This window comes from Miscanthus floridulus, chromosome 17, assembly GCF_019320115.1.
Source record: "Miscanthus floridulus cultivar M001 chromosome 17, ASM1932011v1, whole genome shotgun sequence".
In the NCBI taxonomy this organism is placed as follows: Eukaryota; Viridiplantae; Streptophyta; class Magnoliopsida; order Poales; family Poaceae; genus Miscanthus; species Miscanthus floridulus.
In genome coordinates, this window is record NC_089596.1 from 6,507,886 (window position 1) to 6,528,669 (window position 20,784).

At 44.9% G+C, this 20,784-nt stretch overlaps 1 protein-coding gene across 1 annotated transcript; it reads left to right on the top strand.

Annotated features, from left to right (window-relative positions):
- The first annotated feature begins 1,415 nt into the window (after positions 1-1,415).
- LOC136516781 (uncharacterized) lies at positions 1,416-6,163 on the top strand. The gene is made up of 15 exons (XM_066510265.1): positions 1,416-1,781; positions 2,472-2,615; positions 2,712-2,820; positions 2,903-3,046; positions 3,233-3,337; positions 3,700-3,783; positions 3,923-4,038; positions 4,136-4,237; positions 4,321-4,434; positions 5,003-5,059; positions 5,181-5,247; positions 5,326-5,379; positions 5,471-5,545; positions 5,651-5,686; positions 5,814-6,163. The coding sequence occupies exons 2-15, from the start codon at positions 2,587-2,589 to the stop codon at positions 5,925-5,927; spliced, it is 1,206 nt and encodes a 401-aa protein (XP_066366362.1). The 5' UTR covers positions 1,416-1,781; positions 2,472-2,586; the 3' UTR covers positions 5,928-6,163.
- Positions 6,164-20,784: the final 14,621 nt, after the last annotated feature.

Sequence of the window (20,784 nt, forward strand, 5' to 3'; positions counted from 1 at the left end):
CTTATTTTTGTTAGAAGCCAGATCAACCAATTATCCATTTAATCAAATAATGAGCAAATTTTGAACAAGCTCTACGTAAGTATCAGTGCAATCCTCGACAAGGGCTGTAACTCAATATTAAACTCTACCTACATATAGATATTATCAAATCTAAAGTTACGGTGTGCCTTACAATGGGTGAAATGTTTCTATCAAAGTATTGTTTTTGGATATAGATTTAATAGGATATTATCATATTATTGCCAATACTAATTGATATTATAAATTTCGTGCTCATCAAAATAAATTATAAACTTTAAATTTGATGGAAAGAATAAAACATTAATAGATATGTAACATTTCTATGATATCCTTTTTTCGTTTCAACGCACGGGCATATTTGTTAGTAACCGCTATTACAGAAAACAGCCGCTGTTAACTGGTGCATTAATAATTACTCCGTATTATACGTATAAAAAAACTGAAAATGTTTGGAACGTTGGCAACACCAACACAAACACATGGACGACCATCATGCTCTCTCTTTATTGAGACTTTTCCCTGTGTGCCCTTATAAAAGATCGTAATTCTTTGTGTGCCCCTGAAAAAATTCAGCGGTCTTCAGCGCCACTACTTCAACTTTTTCGTGTCATCCATGCCACTTCCGTCAGTTTAGGCTCTAACGCCGTTAAACTGCAGGTGTGAAAAGACGAAAATGCCCTTAAGTTCAAATATGTTATTAATTTTTTTTGAGCATCTTAACGACTTCAAATGAAAAAACTCAAAACTAGAAAGTTGTAGATCTCGTCGAGATCTATAATTTTCATATAAATTTTTTTTTCATTTAATTTCGCAAAAAAAATATGATTTGATATGATTAATATATCTTAGAAAAATCATATTATTTTTTTTGCGAAATTAAATGAAAAAAAAATTTATATGAAAATTATAGATCTCGACGAGATCTACAACTTTCTAGTTTTGAGTTTTTTCATTTGAAGTCGTTAAGATGCTCAAAAAAAATTAATAACATATTTGAACTTAAGGGCATTTTCGTCTTTTCACACCTGCAGTTTAACGGCGTTAGAGCCCAAACTGACGGAAGTGGCATGGATGACACGAAAAAGTTGGAGTAGTGGCGCTGAAGACCGCTGAATTTTTTCAGGGGCACACAAGGGATTACGATCTTTTATAAGGGCACACAGGGAAAAGTCTCCTCTTTATTCCCGAAGTCCAGGGATGGACGACCGAGCTGTCTAACGCCCAGAAGAGTACGTGGGGTCCAGGATCCGACGGCGGAACGGAAGGCCGGCATCGGCATCGGACGGCCCGGGCGTCCCCGTCGAGGGCCCAGGTTGCCGCGGTTGGTTGGTTGGGTGGCGTCCCTCTGCCACCTCTCCTCTCTCTCGCTGTCTGTCGTCTCCAACTTTCCCTTGGCTTGGCTGCCTCCCCACCCTCCTGGCCACCTCCCCTCTCCAGCTTGATCGATCGATCCATTCACCCATCCATCCCTTCCAAGTTTGCAACTGACATTGCCGCGCCGCGCACGACTTCCGCCCTTCCCACCCTCCGCCTCACGCATATATACGCGCGCGCCTGCCTCCCCTGCCCCTCCCTCCCTCCCTGCCCACGCGCTCCGCTCCTCGCCCCCCTCTCCTACGCCGCCGCCGTACCCACGGGCAGGGGCACGGCTGGTGGCTCATCGCCCGCCCGCGCGCTTCCCCTCCGTCGGAATCGGAACATACAAGCACCGGCGCCGCGGGATTCAGCTCCGTCGGCCGGCCCGCGCGGACGGAGGCCAGGTTTGCTTCCCTGCCAAAGCCTCCGCCTTTCCTTCAGCCCTCGGTTCTGATTTCGTCCGATTCGCCGTACTAGATACTCCACTTGTAGTATAATAATCGTGCCGCCGGCCGAAGTCCAAACAAGATCTTTTCTTTCAGAGTATTTTTTTTATTTACTTCGCGTACAAGAAAAAAATAAAAAAAAATGTTTTTTTAAGCGCCGGTTAGGTGGCTTGGGTAGTCTTGGAATTAGGATTTCAGCCGCAGAAGGGGGTTCATGGAATTCAGATTCCAGATGCACGCGGGGCTTTCGGTTTCGAATTTGACGCTGCTATTTTGCGACCTGTAAACAGAGCTAGTTAATTCAGCTGCTCCTACCTGTGCCTGCTCTGTACTTGACTACTTGTGGGAGTAATTGTAATTCTGTGGAGGACATTAATTAGCTGTTGTCTGCATTTGACCGCAAGGGAAACTGAAATTGGCCTGCAGCAGTTCATTCTGTGCACACAAAATCTTGTAATACACTCCAACTATTCTGGTTACTTGGGCAAACCGAGTAGAAAGTGCATACTTGGGCATTGCTCATACTTTTAGATGCAGTCCAACTATTCTGGTTGCTTGTTAGTAGCTCTCTATGCTATGCAAATGCACGAAACATATTTGGATTGGAGTCTTCTGACTATGGATTGCTACTGTCTGTGTTTCCTGCAGGCTCCCTTTTTGTTTGCATAATAAAGCCGCTGCCATTATGATCTCCCCCATATGATGCGTAGCATTTGTCGCTTGCAACTGTATCGCTCCTCTAGCTGCACCCTTGTACTAGAGCATGGCGAAGCTCGCAACTCTTGGTCGCAGGTTTGTATACCTACATGCTTGTCTCCACTCGAGCCATTGACTTCTGGACGGCTAACGTCACCTGCTAATACATTCTGCCCTTGTTGACGCTCACAGTGTGCTTAGATTCCCAAATGGAAGCATGAGGCTTGTTATGGTAACAATTTTTGGAGCAGTCCTTGGCTTTTTCATTGGAATTTCATTCCCTTCGGTCAGCATAACAAAGGTATTAACGATAACAATGTCCACCATAACTGCAATACCTCAGCTAATTGAGTAATTACTTATGTCTGTTTCGAATACGCCAGCTTCACTTTCCAGCTAGCTTTGTTTCATACATTGAAGACAAAAACTCTGGACTCACAACCCAAGCTATACTCAATCATGCTTGGACTTCTGCCAGAAACGCAAGGGGAAACGGTACCGAACCAACTTCAAACAGTACCTTAAAGGTTAGTTGTATTACTCTGTTACACGACTTAGCTTAGTTGTGGAGTACTATGGCTATTTGAATGATATCCATTTAACGTGATCTTCTCCTTGAATACCAGATACTTATAAATAATGAATAAACCGTTTGCTATTTCCTGATATATTTTAGTTTGTCTAATGAGTTTTTTTTCTTTGATGATCTGTAGATCTATGTCCCAACGAACCCCAAGGGTGCAGAGGGGCTAGCACCACGTATTGTTGTATCAGAGTCTGACTTCCATTTGCGCAGGTTATGGGGAGACCCAAGTGAGGTATATTTTCTTGTGCACCATCATCTCATCAATCTTCTCCAAGTGCATTTGATATATATATCTAGCTGGGCATGTTGAGAACTATACTGGAAACCTAATTTCTAACTCTTTGATACTTCTCTTGACACATGCTTTAAGCATATGCTCCTTCTCCTGCTTGTTCTTTCTTTGTTTTCTTCACATTTCTGAATTTTGGGTCTTGTGCTTCTTTGGACATGTGCTACAAGCATATACTGAGCTGAAGTTCTCTATTTCTTGGTTGGATTCACAAATAATTGAAACTGAAAAACCAAAGCTTTGCACTGTTTCTGCATTTTGTTGCTTGCAATATTCTATGCTGATATTTGATCTTGAATATACAGGACCTGCCTTTCAAACCAAAGTACCTTGTTACCTTTACTGTTGGAGTTGAGCAGAAAGAAAATATAAACAGAGCTGTGAAGAAGGTATTTTTGACAACAGCATCAATGAACTGAAAAATGAAAATAATGCCTTTCCCTAGTTTTGATGATAATGAACTTTCATATCCATTTATGGCATTTTGTGTAACTCAGCTTCCTGATTGTTTTGTTGTGGGTGCTGCAGTTTTCTGACAACTTTGCTATTCTGTTATTCCACTATGATGGTCGGGTGAGTGAGTGGGATGAATTTGAGTGGTCCCAGCGAGCTATCCATATTAGTGTCAGGAAACAAACTAAATGGTGAGTTTCATTTGTGCTCTAGTGTACTGTTCATAGTTCAATTGCTTAATTTGAAATGATCTTGTGCTAAAAGTTTTGTTTGTGCACACAACTCTAGGTGGTATGCCAAAAGATTCCTGCATCCTGATATTGTGGCAGCTTATGAGTACATATTCATCTGGGATGAGGACCTTGGGGTTGAGCATTTTAATGCAGAGGAGTATGCTTTCATTCTCCCCACTTCCTTTCAGTGCTATTCAACATTGACTCTCTTACATATTATTGATGATGTTGGGGTTACAGGTACATCAAACTTGTTAAGAAGCATAATTTGGCCATCTCTCAACCTGGATTAGAGCCTGATCGGGGTTTAACATGGCAGATGACCAAAAGAAGAGGTGACAGTGAGGTTCACAAGTGAGTGTAATTCTTATCTGAAAAAGAATACAACAACAACAACAACAACAAAGCCTTTAAGTCCCAAACAAGTTGGGGTAGGCTAGAGTTGAAACCCAACAGAAACAATCAAGGTTCAGGCACGTGAATAGCTGTCTTCCAAGCATTCCTATCTAAGGCTAAGTCTTTGGGTATATTCCATCCTTTCAAGTCTCCTTTTATTGCCTCTACCCAAGTCAACTTCGGTCTTCCTCTGCCTCTCTTCACGTTACTATCCTGACTTAGGATTCCACTACGCACCGGTGCATCTGGAGGTCTCCGTTGCACATGTCCAAACCATCTCAACCGGTGTTGGACAAGCTTTTCTTCAATTGGCGCTACCCCTAATCTCTCACGTATATCATCGTTCCGAACTCGATCCCTTCTTGTATGCCCGCAAATCCAACGCAACATACGCATTTCCGCGACACTTAGCTGTTGAATATGCAAATCCAACGCAACATACGCAAATCCAACATCTGAAAAAGAATACTTCTTTTATTTTTCTGCTGAGCTCTTGTGTTCTAATTTTGCATCATTTTTGTTATAGGGATACAGAGGAGAGGCCGGGATGGTGCTCTGACCCTCATCTTCCACCTTGTGCTGCGTATGTGGTTATTGCCCTCTTGCTGTGTTTCTTCTCCCAGAACACTTACCAGTTCCCGTAATATTATCACCAGTCTCCCATGATCTACATATAGAGTTAACTTATCTATGTTTTATTACAGTTTTGTTGAAATAATGGCTCCAGTCTTCTCAAGGGATGCATGGAGATGTGTGTGGCATATGATTCAGGTTTGTCTGTCATACCTCCCCTTGTGTCTACCTTCGATCCTTCCTTTACATAATTGTTCAATATTTCTTTGGTTGCAGAATGACTTGGTTCATGGTTGGGGCTTGGATTTTGCTCTCAGGAAATGTGTGGAGGTATGTATTGTTTGAGAGAGTTTTATACCATTCTAGTGAGCTGCTATTTCTGAATGTGTGCATTGAATGCCTGCGACGTTGTTCACAACAGCCTGCTCATGAAAAGATTGGAGTTGTTGATTCACAGTGGATCGTTCACCAAGTGGTTCCTTCTCTGGGGAACGAGGTAAGGAGAAATATTATGTTTTTTTCTTTCTTTAATTTGAATATGTGAACTTTGGGTTTTTGACCATTTTCTTACCATCATAATTCGTATATAAAAACCTTGCAGGGGCAGTCAGAAAACGGAAGAGCGCCATGGGAAGGGGTAGGTTTATTGCCTGAAAACTTGCTGTAGAGTGGTTTTCAGGAAGGAAGTTGCTTATGTTCTAAGCAGTTATCATATTGTTGTCCATGGGAGCTTATGAATGACAGTTTATTTATCTGTCGTTTAGGTGAGGGCGCGGTGCAGGAAGGAATGGGGCATGTTCCAGACGAGGATGGCGGAGGCAGAGAAGGCGTATTACAAGATGATGGGCATCACCCCTCCAAACTCCACGCTTGTCTAGCCGCCTCTTTTCTTGGTTTTTCCATCCCCGCCCCCTGACCTTTTGCGGTGATGGGTGAGCTGATGATACTGTAGCACTATACTTGATTATAGGGAGTTAGAGATGGTGGGTGCGTGTAGCTGCCTATGACGAGAGGTCCTTCTGTAAGTAAATGCAAGGTGAAACTGTGATGAAAAAGCATGTACACGAGGATGTTACCTGATGATCTATCTATATATCTACTATGGCCTTGTTTAGTTTCTTTCTCTTAAGTTTACTCCATATCTCATCGAATGTTTGACACATGCATAGAGTATTAAATATAGATTAAAAATTAACTAATTGCATAGATTGTGACTAATTTACGAGACGAATTTTTAAGCCTAATTAATCAATATTGTGCTATAGTAAATGTGTGCTAATGAATGATTGATTGGGCTTAATAAATTCGTCTCGTAGATTACTGACGGATTCTGTAATTTGTTTTTTATTAATATCTGAATATTCCATGCGATACCTGATGTGACATCCCTAAACTTTATTCTGTGGATTTAAACACCACCAGCCTCGTTTGGTGCTCTAACCTTGACTGTTGTGCTGGAATTAATTCGCTGGCATTAAATTTGTAGTGAGCAGTTCATATTACTGAATACTCCTTGTCAAAATTCATTTGTTCGCGTATCTGCGGACCAAAGTCTGCCATGCCTGGAAACCTTTTTTTTCTGCAGCGTGTTCACTGTTCAGGGGTAAGAAACCCTCTGCGGTGAGGCTGCTGCCCACCAAGCAAAGGCGGCTGATTCAGACAGACGGTGGCGTGGCTGATGTGTACGTACGGGCGCTCAAGGTCGAAATGCAATTCGGCTCGCATTGGCCTGACTTCCGTGCCGACCAAGGAGGTGTCCTCGGCGCCCGTCGCGGCAACGAGCCAGGTGCGTGCGCCTAGATTTAGATGGCCTCTCGGGTCGTCAAGGAGGAGCAGGATGAGAAGGCGCCACTGCCGAGACAACCCCACTGTGGCCGTGAAGGCAGATGTAACGACGGCGGCTCGTGACGGGTGACCGTGGCCCCGACACCAACAGGAATCCTGCCGGGCTCCACTTGCTGCGCCCGACTCTCCTTGCGGCAAGATCAACCGGTGGGTGGGGGATCGTGGTGGTACGCGGCGGACAAGGAGGGTATTTGCGCGGCTCACCAAGGAAAGGAGGTATTCACATTGCAGGTCTGCTTGATATGCCCTACATTTAATTTAGGCTTCTGTTTAATTGGTTGGGTGCATCTGTGATATACAATCCAAGACATGATTTGGGTTTTTTTTTTTGTGTGTGTGTGGTGGGGGGTGCTTGTGTTGTCTACCATAGTACTTGCAGTGCTTAATTAAGTTCTAAGTGGTTCATTCAGTTCGAGTCATGTTTTCTAGATGATCGATCTTGTTCATGATGCGACTAGCTGTACCAAAAGTCTTAAACAACGATCAGAATCGTTTCTTATATTTATTTACTAACAATTTCAGAAGGCTGCTACATTGGGTACAAATTGTTCCTCTGTTAAACGTTCATCCAACTATATTTTAGTTACAAATTTTAGGTCAGGTAGAATGGTTTGCTCCTACTGGCTAAATAGATAATAAATAGCTAGTTCCTAATGACAATGAGGTGAGTATAGAACAAGTAGATCAGGCACGACGGACCTTGCTGCACCTTCAAGCAGTTGGTGGATTCGTCTGATGCAGTTTCATTAGTAAGTAAATTCCCTATCCTTTACAGTTTACTAGCTATCTTCAGTTGGTGGATTCGTCTGATGCAGTTGGTGTCATTTGCCGCAGTTTTCCTGTTGATGGAGGCGCCACATTGAGGTCTGTTGTACAATATTTTCAAGAGACCTATGGCTTTTGCCATCCAGCACACCTACCTGCCCTGTCTGCAAGTTGCCGACCAGAAGCATCCAAATTACCTTCCAATGGAGGTAAGCTTAGTGGCTACAGCTGCTCCTCTTGCTCTTTTCTAGCAAACCTTTACACCTTGACTTATCCCTGTCTAACTCTAACCTTTGATAGCAAAACCTGTGTTTTTAAGAAAACAAAGTTCCACCTCATCAGGATAATCACCATGTAACAAGCCCTTATATTTCCGCGATCTATTCTGGAAACCAAACATGTCATATCAAAACATACTCCTAATTAATGCAGTATAATTTTAGTCAAACACGCATGTGCAAGAGATTTGAAGAGAGTAGTGCATGTACTTCCTTCTTAAGGCGTCTCTTGTCTGGCAGACACATGTACTTGCAAAATCTATTGCACAATCTTTTCATGTTGCGCCATTTGTTAAGAATGTTTTCTTGTGTCCTACCCTTTAGACTGGGTCCATCACATAACAACTTCAGGGCATCTCTGCTCAAACTTCCATCCCCTTGTTTGATGAAACCCGCTTCGATCAGCTTTGCACAGGCTTTGAGAAGTTGTATCTCATCCGTTTTACTCCATTTGAAATTCCCCTCCTTCGTTTTAGGTTCTGCAAGCACAGCAGACGCGTGCTTTGCCGAGTGCAATTGCACTCAGCAAAGAAGGCATTGCACTCGGTAAAGAAGGTTTTGCATTCGGCAAAGCCTTTGCCGAGTGCTGCACTCGGCAAAGAGCTGTCGTCATATCCCTTCACGGCAAAGGCTTCTTTGCCGAGTGCCGCATGTCGGGCACTCGGCAAAGGATTTTCCGAGTGCCACGACGGCACTCGGCAAAGAAAAGCCGCCGTGACGGCCAGGTCATGGTGACGGCCTCTTTGGCGAGTGCCACGCGTCGACACTCGGCAAAGAAATGTGTTTTTTATTTTATTTTTTAAAAAATGCTTTGCCGAGTGCCTGCATCTAGCACTCGGCAAAGCTTGTTTTCTTTTTTTTTTATTTTCTTTGCCGAGTGCTGTAGGTAGGCACTCGGCAAAGCAGTTTTTTTTTTAATTTTCTTTGTTGAGTGCCTTGACCATGGCACTCGGCAAAGCTGAGAAGCTTAGTGTCCCAGATTCCCAGCTTTGCCGAGTGTCATGGTCATGACACTCGGCAAAGAAGTGAAAAAATTCAATTTTTTTTGTTTTTAGTCTTCCATCGTTGCAAGATATACATATATATATATATATATATATATATATATATATATATATATATATATATATATATATATCTCACACAAATATATATCACAATCCACCACAAACACAAACATAGCATACAAGTATCACAATCTCGACTCCCAAGTCCAAAGTCCAAACACACAAGCATAGTTCACAAAGTTCACAAGTGCATTATATCACAACGGCTGCCATTTGAAGCTCACGGCAACGGGCCGGGTTGGGATGGCCCAACGTGCGATCCCGGCGACCCTCCAAGGTGGTTCGACGCCGCCCCCGATTGATGTAGCACAAAATAGAAGAGATTGCACGTGAGCGACAAGAGAAGAGATAAATATGCAAGATAAATATTCGCCACCACCACCACCACTAGGTTTCTCTAGGTTTCACTAGGTTTCTCTAAGTTTCAGCATAAAAAGTAAAACTTCGTACTTATACTCACCGGGGTAGAATCAGGACATTGTGGAGGTGGATCTGGAGCAAGCAGTGTATGTGGGATCGCCCAACCTTGTTGCTGGCCAATTTGCTGCATGAGCTTGATCATCTCGGCCATCTGCCGCTGATCTTGCTCTCGTTGGGCCTCCAAAGCCTGTAGCCTCTGCTGCTCGGCCTCCCGCTCGGCCTGCAGTTCCTGCACCTGGGCCTACAACATTTGACCCCAATGTTTCAATAATGCATAGGTAAGGTATGTAAAAGTCAAAGAACGACGAATGAAACAGGAATGCTTACCTGGAGTGCCGACACCGCGGTCGGCCGTTGGCGTATGGGCACGCTTGAGCTTGTGCTCGCTGCTCGAAGCTGGTGGAGAGGAGTAGAGGCTGTGTCGAGGACGCCGTCGCCAATCTAGAACCGCCCATGCTTCTTGCCTTGCCCCACCCTCATCACGAGCTGAGGATCAAGGCGCTCCTCGGTTCTCAGATCGTAGCCCGGCCCATGGACTGACCTTGCCGCCTCCGTGTACGAAGAGAGGCGGGTGTGGACGCTGGAGTTGGTGTACGCCTCAAGCGGGGCATCTGGGTCGTACTCGATGTCGACCGTCGCCTTGCCCATGTGAGCCAGAGCATATGCCTTGAGTTGACCAACTGGCTGGCCACCGTGTGCATCCGACTACGAGAAAGGCAACAACATGTGATCTTTCCTAAATAGGACGCACCCCTTCGGACAACAATGTATCTGCTCATACGGCATCTTAAGTGCACGAAGGAGTCTCTGTGACTCGTAGAACCTGCTCGGCAGAATATGACACTCCGGAAGCAGCCCACCAATAACTACCAACATACCATCGAAGCAGGCTCGACTCATGTTGTACTGGGACTTCAACCCCATTAGGCGTCCAATGGCATCCAGTTGAGAAACCGTTGCCTTCTCGTGTAGGAGCTTCTATGCCGAAGACAACATTTGGTAGAATGCCTTTTCGGTTGGCTCTGGCTCCTCCTCCTCCGTAGGTCTTTTAGCGAACGTTGCTTCGTGAAAGTCACCTAACCATCCTGCTACCCCGCCATCAGCATCAAACGCCTCCAAGCGTGGTCTCACCACCTCCTCTCTAGTACGATGGGCTTCACCATGGAACACCCACCGAGTATAGTTTGGTGTAAATCCATACTTGCAAAGATGTTCCCCCATGATCTTCCTTGTTTTTCTTTTCCTATTTCCACATTCACTACAGGGACAGAATGTGTCTCTCGCTCCATTAGCTGCCTTGCCAAATGCTTGGTTCAAGAAACCCTCGGTCTTGTCCATCCATTCAGGGGTGATTTCAGCCTGACTTGGGCGGCCCATGTACATCCACTCACGGTTATCCATCCTCTAGCATATACATGAGCGAGTAATATAACCACCAATTGCATCTGAACGGCGTGCCTACTGTCTAATGGGTGAGGATAGGTCCTAATCCCACCCACGGATGCGTAGATGAGGTTAGTTTACATGCTCTACTCCAACCCGAGATAGAATTTCAGCAGCACCTCTCCGCTGTTCTCCCGATACACATCTTGGAAGGGAGAGTGTGTATCCGGAGAACAAAAGGGAGGTGGTGCTGAAACTCTGTCTCGGATCAAAGCAGAACATAGAAACTACCCCATCTACGCATCCGCGGGCTATCCAAAAAAGTGGATAATATGAAACAGATACAGTCTTAGATATGCGAAGATCCGCATACCTCCAACCGTATCTGTTTCGAACGGAAGATGCCTAACTGGGTTACACCGATCTACGACAACGATAAGGAAGAGAGGTTATTTATACCTAGGGTGGCAGTGGAGTCAGGCTAGCGGGGTAGTGGCGAGGCGACGCTGTGCAGGCAGGACCGCAGCACCGACGAAGACGATCGGGGTCGCCTACGTACTCCGGGTCCCCTCCGACAGGTCCTGCTCTGCAAAAGAAGAATTATAATACTATAAGTTAAAAATTTTGGCAGAACCTCCCCTATACGGGGAGGTTTCCAAAACCTGCAAGAAAAAAGCCGGCATGATGGTCGACAGCATATATACGGCACAAAGGCCCACACATCCACGTACGGCATGAAGGCCCACACATCCACATACGGCACGAAGGCCGTCAATGACATACAAGGCACGAAGGCTGACAACCGAGGGGGGCTTTATACCTTGGGTGGCGGTGGAGTCAGGTGACGTGGTGCCGGGGTCACCTTCGTCTCCAGCGAGGGGCGGGGACGACGGCGGGGACGAACGGCGAGGGGCATGGCCGGTGGCCGAGGCTCCTCCTCTCTTCTCCTTCATCCTCCCTTCTCCTTCTCCTCCCTTCTCTTTCTTCCTTCTCCCTTCTCCTCTCCTCCACCTCCCTTCTCTCCTCGACTCCCCTGCTCCTCCTCTCCTCCACTCCGACGGTTCAGGGGCGGAGGGCAGCCGGGGCAGGGCACCACCGGTTGGTCCGCGTCCGACGGCAGAGCAGGGCTAGGGCGGGGCCGGCTGCGGCGGAGGTCAGGCGGTGGAGGGACAGGGCCAGGGTGGGGCCGGGGTGGGGCGACGCATCACCGGCCGGGGAGGACAGACCCGGGCACGGGCCAGCCGCGGCGGAGGTCCGGCGACGCCGGTGGTCCACGGCAGCGGGGCAGAGCCGGGGCGCGCGACTGTGAGAGGGAGAGTGGGAGAGTGGGAGAGTGGGAGCGGGTCGGTCGGCCCGCTAGGGTTAATTGGGGCGGCCCTTTGTCGAGTGCCGAGATGCGGGCACTCGACAAAGAAATTCAAGGGGGTTTCTTTTAATCTAAAAGATGAAAAAAAATTATGAATATTCTTTGCCGAGTGCTGCAAGCCTATCACTCGGCAAAGAGGTTCCTTTGCCGAGTGCCAATTCCGACACTCGGCAAAGTATTTTTATTTTTTTTATTTTTGTTTTCAAATTTTTTCTATGGCATTTATACAATACCTTGAAGCACATGTTCCAATTTGGAACTTTTCTATGACTTTTTGATATATTTTTTAAATTTTTTTATGTTTACTTGAATTTTTCTCAAAAAAGTAAATTTGAACTGCAGGTGCATGAAATATTGGAATTAAGCGATTCAAAAAATGGTATTCATGTTTTTAGTGTATTTTGAGGCCGTGTGCAGGGACATTCGTGAAATTTCGAACATCTATTTCACGAAACATGACCACCAACTTATTAAAAAAAAGTGTTTTTTAATTATATAAAATGCAAACGAAGTCTGAAAATCACAAAACTTGTCGAGGTGTCGTGTCATCGTATGTAGAGGCTGTGGTAAAAAATTTATAAGTTTTCGAACAAGTTGTGATGTACGATGCCTAAAACCCAGACATCTAGTCATATTTTCAATCTCATTAGGACCTTTCAAGTGGTTCTAGTTTATTAGGCTCATTTATGAAAATCAAATGAATTTGATGTTTATATGGTATCACTATTGCTTCTATGCTTGACTTGATCTAGTGATAGCATATAACATGTTTATGGGCTTGTAAACCTAGTGTTTAATCTAGAATATGAACTCTAAGTGTTTAACTCAACATGGTATAACATAACCCTTTTTCGGAGGTGTGAAGAAGCTTGTCCTTGGATCAAACCGAGTTAAACATCTTTGGTAAATAATCTAGATTGGACCAAATTTGAAAAATGATTCTCACCTCATTGATTGACATTGATAATCTCGACCCTACAAGTGGTACTATCTATATTTTAAGTCTTTGTGGTCATTGATAACAAAGGGGGAGAGAAACAAAGATATAAGTGAAACATACACATAAGTGACAAAGGGGGAGAGATAGTGCACAAAGATAAGTGAAAAGACAACACAAAGGGAAGAGAAATAAAGATATAAGTGATAGGGGGAGAACTCGACATAAGGGGAGAAATATAACAAAAGAAAGGAATCAATTAAAATTTTAAGCACACAAGTAGGGGGAGCAAGCTCATAAACTTGCATGGTGCATTTGAATGTGCATTTCATATGTTTGCTTGCATGGCACAAGTTTTAATTTCGTTATCCATGCTTGTGTGATGTATGCTAGTTATAAGATTGAATGATAAAACGAAATCACTAGATAACTTTTATTTCCAAGTAAATTTTTACAAGTGGTATCTTTTCAAAGTATGTTCTCAAGTAAGTATAGAACTAACCATGATGTTAAAGATGGTATAATGGTGCACTCCGATTGGTATCACGCTTCAAAGGTCCATCTTTTATACCTTAGCATCAATTGGTAGACATTGTCTCCTATATTTCCTATCTAAGCATATGTGCAAGCTACAATCCAAACTCTTAGCACATATGTAGGGGGAGCAATTGCTACCATTTGGGGTTCATAAAATTTGTCCATATTCTTTTACACATGGTAAATATGTTTGGGCAAGCAACATGGATTCAATTGAATTTTAATTCATATCTTTGTATAAGGGTTGTCATCAATTACCAAAAAGAGGGAGATTGAAAGCTCTAGTTTGGTTTTGGTGAATTGATAAAACCCTAAGTGCTACCCTAGTTTATCAAGTGATTATGAGATAGGTAGCACATTCCAAGTGATGAAGTAAATGAAGATCATAGCATGATGATAATGATACCATGGTGATGATCAAGTGCTTGGACTTGGAAAGAAGAAAAAGAAAAATAAAAAGCTCAAGGCAAAGGTATAAACCATAGGAGCTATTTTGTTTTGGAGATCAAGACACTTAGAGAGTGTGATCACATTTAGGTTTGATAGCCGTACTATTAAGAGGGGTGAAACTCGTATCGAAATGCGGTTATTGAAGTGCCACTAGATGCTCTAACTCATTGCATATACATTTAGGATCTAGTGGAATGCTAACACCCTTAAAAATATTTGTCAAAATATGCTAACACATGTGCACAAGATGATACACTTGGTGGTTGGCACATTTGAGCAAGGGTGAAGAAGTTAGAGGTGAAAATGAGTTAGTCTTGCTGATCACTAAGTGACCGAACGCTGGTCTCAGAAGGACCGGCGCGTCCAGTTAAGTGTGGCAGCGTAGACGCCACTGTCGGTCAATCAACTGGACTCTGGGTCATGGACTGACTGGACGCTGGCGAGGTGTGTCTGGTCCTATTGTCGGACAGCGCTCAGAGGCTAGGGTCTCTGACCGGACGATGACAGGGTCCGGTCGTGCTTGATCGGACGCGTCCGGTGGGCAAAAGGCGTTTCTAGAACCTTACTGGAAACGACCAGACGCTGGTGGCTCAGCGTCCGGTCAGTTATAGCGCAGCGTTCGGTCACCTCAAGTTACCGTTAAAGGTGGGACACGTGGCTGTTGTTGGGCGACCGGACGCTAAGGTCCAGCGTCCGGTCAACATGACCGGAGCGTCCAGTCAGCCCGTGTTGTGCCCAATAAAGGGGTACAACGGCTCTATTTCATGGGGGGCTTCTATTTAAGCCCCATGGCCGGTTGAAGCTCACACCTTTGGCCATTTTCATTGACATAGCAACCTTATGAGCTTAGCCAAAGCCCTCCCACTCATCTCCATCATTGATTCATCATCTTTGTGAGATTGGGAGAGAATCCAAGTGCATTGCTTGAGTGATTGCATCTAGAGACACTTGGCGTTCGTGTTTCGCTATGGATTTCGCTTGTTACTCTTGGTGGTTGCCGCCACCTAGATGGCTTGGAGCAGCGAGGATCGTTGAGCGGAGGGTGGTGATTGTCTCCAGCTCCGATCGTGGTGATTGTGAGGGGTTCTTGACCTTTCCCCGACGGAGAGCCAAAAGGTACTCTAGTGGATTGCTCGTGGCTTGTGTGATCCTTATCTTGTGTTGGTTGTGTGGCACCCTATTGAGGGTTTGACGTGTGAAGCTAATTAGCGCGTGAACCTCCAAGTGAGTAAATCGCCACAACGAGGACTAGCTTGCCAGCAAGCAAGTGAACCTCGGTAAAAACCATTGTGTTCATCATTGATTCCAAGGTGATTGGTCTTCATTGTTATCCATCCTTGTGATTGATTAGTTCCTTCATCTACACGGTGGTATAACCTTCTTGATCACTCTCATTACATTACCGCAAACTAGTTGTCAAGCTCTTTAGTGTACCTAGTTGTGAGAGCTTGCTTGGTTGGTTGGTGTGGCTCTTTAGTTAGCCTTTGAGAGCACACTAACATAGAGTAGCATCATAGCTATTGTGTGAATAAATACTATCTAAACTAAAATTGTGGTAGGTGGCTTATTTTTTGAGTAGGCTAGCGCAACACTTGCTTCGCCTCATAATTGTCTAACTACTTTGTTAAGTGTTGTTGTAGAAATTTTATTAGGCCACCCCCTCCCTCTAGCCATTAGGACCTTTCACTTGCCCAGTCACTCTCGTCTCAGCCTAGGCCGAAGACACCGCAAATCCACGAGCTCTCCAAAATAATAACGCGCCTAAGAGGGATCGAACTAGGGACCTCCTGCCTCGGGCTGCAGCGCACTTACCAATCTAGCTACAAAAAGTTTGTTGGATAATTGATACCCGCAACCCTATTTAATAAGAGAAAACAGGGAAAAATATCCCTTAATTAATCACTCCTTGGTATTCTAAATCATGTCCTAAACGACTTTCTTTACCCGTATGGAGGGAGTATTTATGTAAGTTTCCAACCTTTTTAATGTATTATCGTAATTTGGTTAATTTATAGCTATGTTTGCCGAACTTTTTGTTTGGATTTTATAGTATTACACATGAAATTTTTTACTAGGACTACCCTAGTCTCATATCCTGGGTCCGCCACTGAGTATAGCATGTGATCATCATTGTTACCTATTCACTTTAATGCCACTTAATTTATGTGCATGTGTCTACCTTGTCATCGCTAAGGATATCCTAGCATTATACCTTGACACCTATAGAATATTGCATTGGGTAGTAAATTGCTAGGCTCGAATTAAATAACTATGACATGTAACTTGACTAATGGTATATGCAATAAACGTTAAAATATGCTTTTTAGCAACTTAGCTTAAGAGGGCTGGAGCATTGGGTTTTTATGGTGCTCTAGTTTCTCACTACTACAGGAATCTTAGCCGAGGTGGGCAAAACTGATTTTCCGAGGCGGGCATCACAGCCGCCACGGCCAAAAGGTCACAGTAAATCAGGTATTTACCGAGGTGGTTGAAATGCTAGCTTCGATAAATCAAATTAAAAAACAAAAAAGAGAAAAAGTAGTAGCCCAACTGGGCCTGGATCTGGGCCTCCCCAATGCTGCCCCTGCACGCTCCCCGCCGCCGCCCCTGCACGCTCCCCGCCACCGCCACTACAGGCTCCCTGTCGCTTGATCCACCGCCAAGGAAGCTGGATGCAGCCTCCACATGCTCCCCGCCGCCCGATCCACCGCCAGGGAAGCCAAATCCACCCTCCACGCGTGAGCCACCGCCTGATCCGCGCCCGTCGGAGAGGGAGAAGAGGGAGTCGATGCCGGATCTGGCCTCCCCATCACCGGATCCGGCCTCCCTGTGCATGCCGCCGCCATATCCACGGAGCTAGGGGAGGGAGAAGAGGGAGCCGCCCGATCCGCCGCTGCTCCGCTCGCCGAAGGGAGATGGAGGGCGTGTCGTCGAAGGGAGAGGGAGGCCTCACCGCCACGTCAAGGGATGGAGAGGGAGGCCACGTCGTGGGGGGGATAGGGGCACTGTGGGGGCGATGGGGGAGAGAGCCACAGTGGAGGAGAGGGGCACCGTCGAGAGATGGAGGAGGTCGTGAGGGAAGGAGGGAAGTCGCGAGGGAAGGAGAGGGAAGTCACGGTCGCGGTGCCGAGCGCACCGCAGAGAGAAGGGCGCGGCCTGCGAGAAAGAGAGGAGAGGGAGAGTGAGTGTTAGGGTTTCTAATTTCATTTATATATTGCTGATGGTAGTGGGCTGGTGTGGGCTAGCGGGCTAGGCCTGATTTATCGAGGTGACTAAGTTAGAATGCCCACCTCGGTTAAGGATTTACCGAGGCGGTTGTCTTAGGATGCCCGCCTCGATTAATAGGCATTATCCGAGGCGGTTCAGTTATATTTCCCACCTCGGTTAAGCATTAACGAAGGTGGTTGCTGGGCCAGTTGCCCTGCCATGAATAACCGAGGCGGGCAATCGGCCCGCCTGCCTCTGAGGCCATTTTGGAAATGCCTTGTAAAACTTTTTGTGTAGTAGTGTTCTATCTCTAAGGACTTATCTATAAGTGACAACTACAAGCTATATGGCTCTAGCTTGACTTAGTATCAGATTTTTACTACTTTGTGGCAGCTTACCGAAAGGCGTAAGAGGGGTTCCGATTGGTTTGATTTCGGCTTGCCAAGGGGGTGCACTTTGGTTTCTTTGTCTTTTGTTAGTCACACCTTGGACAGGAATCTTACTAATTGATGGGTAATCCTTAGCGGGTTGCTACCTTTTAGTGGAACCTGCGAACGATCTCCTAGTGTTACCTACCACACTCCCTTGGAAGAGGTGATGGCATATGAAAATCACGATTTGTGGTGAAAGTGTACAACATCTGCATAGTGTAAAACAGATATATCAGCCGTGCTTACGATCATGAACGGCCTTGGGACCCTTATGGAATAGAAGAACATCTGTGATTAATTTGTTTATGCTATACATTATTCCTGGTACATGATCATCTGGTTATTTGGGGCTTATGCTAAATTTGTTCCTACTCAATTGCTAAAATTATGGCTCACTAAAAGCTAATAGCCGTAAATCAGTGTCAACCTTTTGAGCCTCATGAACCCCATGTTATATTTGTTGAGTACGACATATATTTACACTTGCTTTATTTTTAATTCTTTGAAAAAATCCTGGATGGGTATCAGATAGGTACCAGATTGCTACAGTCAGGAGGAGTTTAGGTTTGTGATCAACCAGTCAGCTGTCCCTGTAGAGTTAGAGTCTTCACCTGAGGATCAGAGTTGTACTCTTACCGCTATTTGTTGTCCAAGGTTGTACCTTTTGTACTAAGTACGTTATATATTAAGCATTGTACTTTAATATTACCTCTATTTGTAGCCATATATATGATTTGACTTTTTGGACTCACATATGGTGTGTATCCGGCTTTGTCCTTAAAATCAGGTGCTACAGGTTCTTCCAAACAGTTTTCATATAAAAAAACCCAGCAACATCCACACTGCCTTTGTACCACACTCCGATTTCGCCAGCGTGGGTTTTCCTCATGTGAGTCTTCAGCTAAAGATCCAGCTTTGGTGAAGGAGAGGAAGGATCAGGCGAAGAGGAACGAGGAGCACCACTTTCGCCTCATCAAGGACAATCAGTTCGCAGTCGAAGTCATGCACGCCACATTCAACAAAGTTGGACGATGTGGCGAGTGTTCTGGGGCTCCCTCGCGTTGATCGGTCGCGCGAAGAGAAAGTTACAAACTATGCAATGCAGTTACAAGCTATTGCAGCTGTGCTGGGAAATCACGTTGGCTTGCTAAACGCACCTCCAGAAGACGACGACGTCAACAGCGACGGGGGTGTGGAGTAGATTTGCGTCTCATTTTGAGTATCATTTACATGTTTTTGTTATATTTTATTATGTCGCCTTCTATGTAACATGTTGAACTGCGTGTGCTTTAATGGATTCGTGCCTTGCATACGCGTCTACTACCTGTTCTGTTTTTTTTTCATGTAAGTTCCTATGGATTTTTATATTATTAAAATTGTTTAGGTTTCTTTTATTTCTTCTAAAACACCGATACTTGTGCCGTATTGACTACTTCTAAATTTTCCCCGGCCAACTAAAAAACATCAGTTGTAGGTACATGGTTTTATGAATTTTGTGTTTTCTGAATTATTACCGAGAGAAATGCATGTAACTTATGAAGATCTGGCCCCTGTGTGTAACCTTGTCTCGTACTCGAGTGCTTTTAGGGGGATCTGTGCAGCTATAGTTCTCGTTGTATTCCCCACTTATAACTGTGTGGTAACCTTGGCTGTAATTCGTTCGTTTCCTAGGAAAATGAAGTTGTGTGTTTCAAACTGTGGTTTTGTAAGTCGTTATATTTATTGACTTTTAACTGTGTAGTACTCTGGGATGTAACTGCATGATTTTCTTTCATTTTTCTTCTCAAGTACTTCCTTCTATATGTAATAATAAAGAGGCAAAATTTCTGTCACGTATAAATTTTCGTCCAGCCTAATCACCTGTCCATGTCCGATCTGTTCTCTGCCGGCACGTATGTGCCTGAGATCGGGTGCTGGTTTGGGGAAGAGGATGAGAAAAAGAGAGAGAAGAAAAGGAAGGGTTCCAGGTAAAAAAGTGCAAGAGAGAAAGAAAAGGTGGAACGATCTAAATTGAATTCCAGAAACTCGAGGATTTCTCATGTAAAAGTTCAGCCGATGTTGGGCCTCCTCCTGCTGGGCTGAAATCTGTCGCTTGGGCCTTTTGCGCCAGTAGACTGAGCTGAGCCATGGCCTGTCCCCTTTTCTTTTTTTCGGTTTTTTTTTCTAGCAAAACAGCTAACTTGTAAATGATGTGGAAAATTATAGAAATAGAAAAATAAAAAATAGCAAAACTATTTTTTAACTCCTCTTGACTAGGTCTACATTTTAGAATAAAATATTTGGTGTAGTTATAGATCTACGTTTTCTTTCATAAACTGAAAGAGGATGTTTCCTTAGTCCTTTTACAGGGAAATTTTTATGCTAATATTCTATTGATATGTAGAATCTATGGTAAAAACTTCATATATAATGGACACATATTGACTGAGTTAAAGTTTAAAAGAAAAAACGGTCCAAATAACATACAACGTAGGAGCACAAAGCACTCAAGGCCACACCACCACACGTGACAAGTCTATCTTCCTATAAATAGTGATGCAAGTGGGCTTAATACTCCTATAGGCGGCCTGCACGATGCCGCATCAGCCGCTTACAAAACTTGTGTATCTGCATGGTTCGCCCATACGCTTGGTCTTGCCACCAACGCGCTTCCTCCGTACCTTCTGAAGTGTGCACTCCCACCACGCCAGTATGTTGTTGCTTTCAGCGTAATGCGTGATGCAGGATAGGGTGCAGCGTGGTCGGAACGCCAGCACCGCGCCTAATCCACCACTGATGAGCAGTGTCCCAGATAGAGCCTCATTGTGGGTGTTGGTCCCAACGGGATGCTTCACATATAGCATGACCACTGAGCTTGCAGAGATTGGAGCCGCAGTTGCTGAGCTTAGGCTCTACACCGCTGCTCCATGGCATCGCACTCCGTGAACACCACGAGGTCGCCTCACCGCCGTGGCCTTCGAGCCATGGAATCCTGATCTTCCTATCAATGCTTGTTTCTGACGCAGATGCAATGAGGCGCCTCTGTGCAGGACGCCGTGCTCTGCATGGC

Excerpts from the sequence above, each read along its gene's own strand:
- LOC136516781 (XM_066510265.1), top strand. The coding sequence starts at position 2,587 with ATGGCGAAGCTCGCAACTCTTGGTCGCAG. Across the intron at positions 3,338-3,699 it reads TATGGGGAGACCCAAGTGAG|GACCTGCCTTTCAAACCAAA; the intron begins GTATATTTTCTT and ends TTGAATATACAG. Across the intron at positions 5,248-5,325 it reads GTGTGTGGCATATGATTCAG|AATGACTTGGTTCATGGTTG; the intron begins GTTTGTCTGTCA and ends CTTTGGTTGCAG.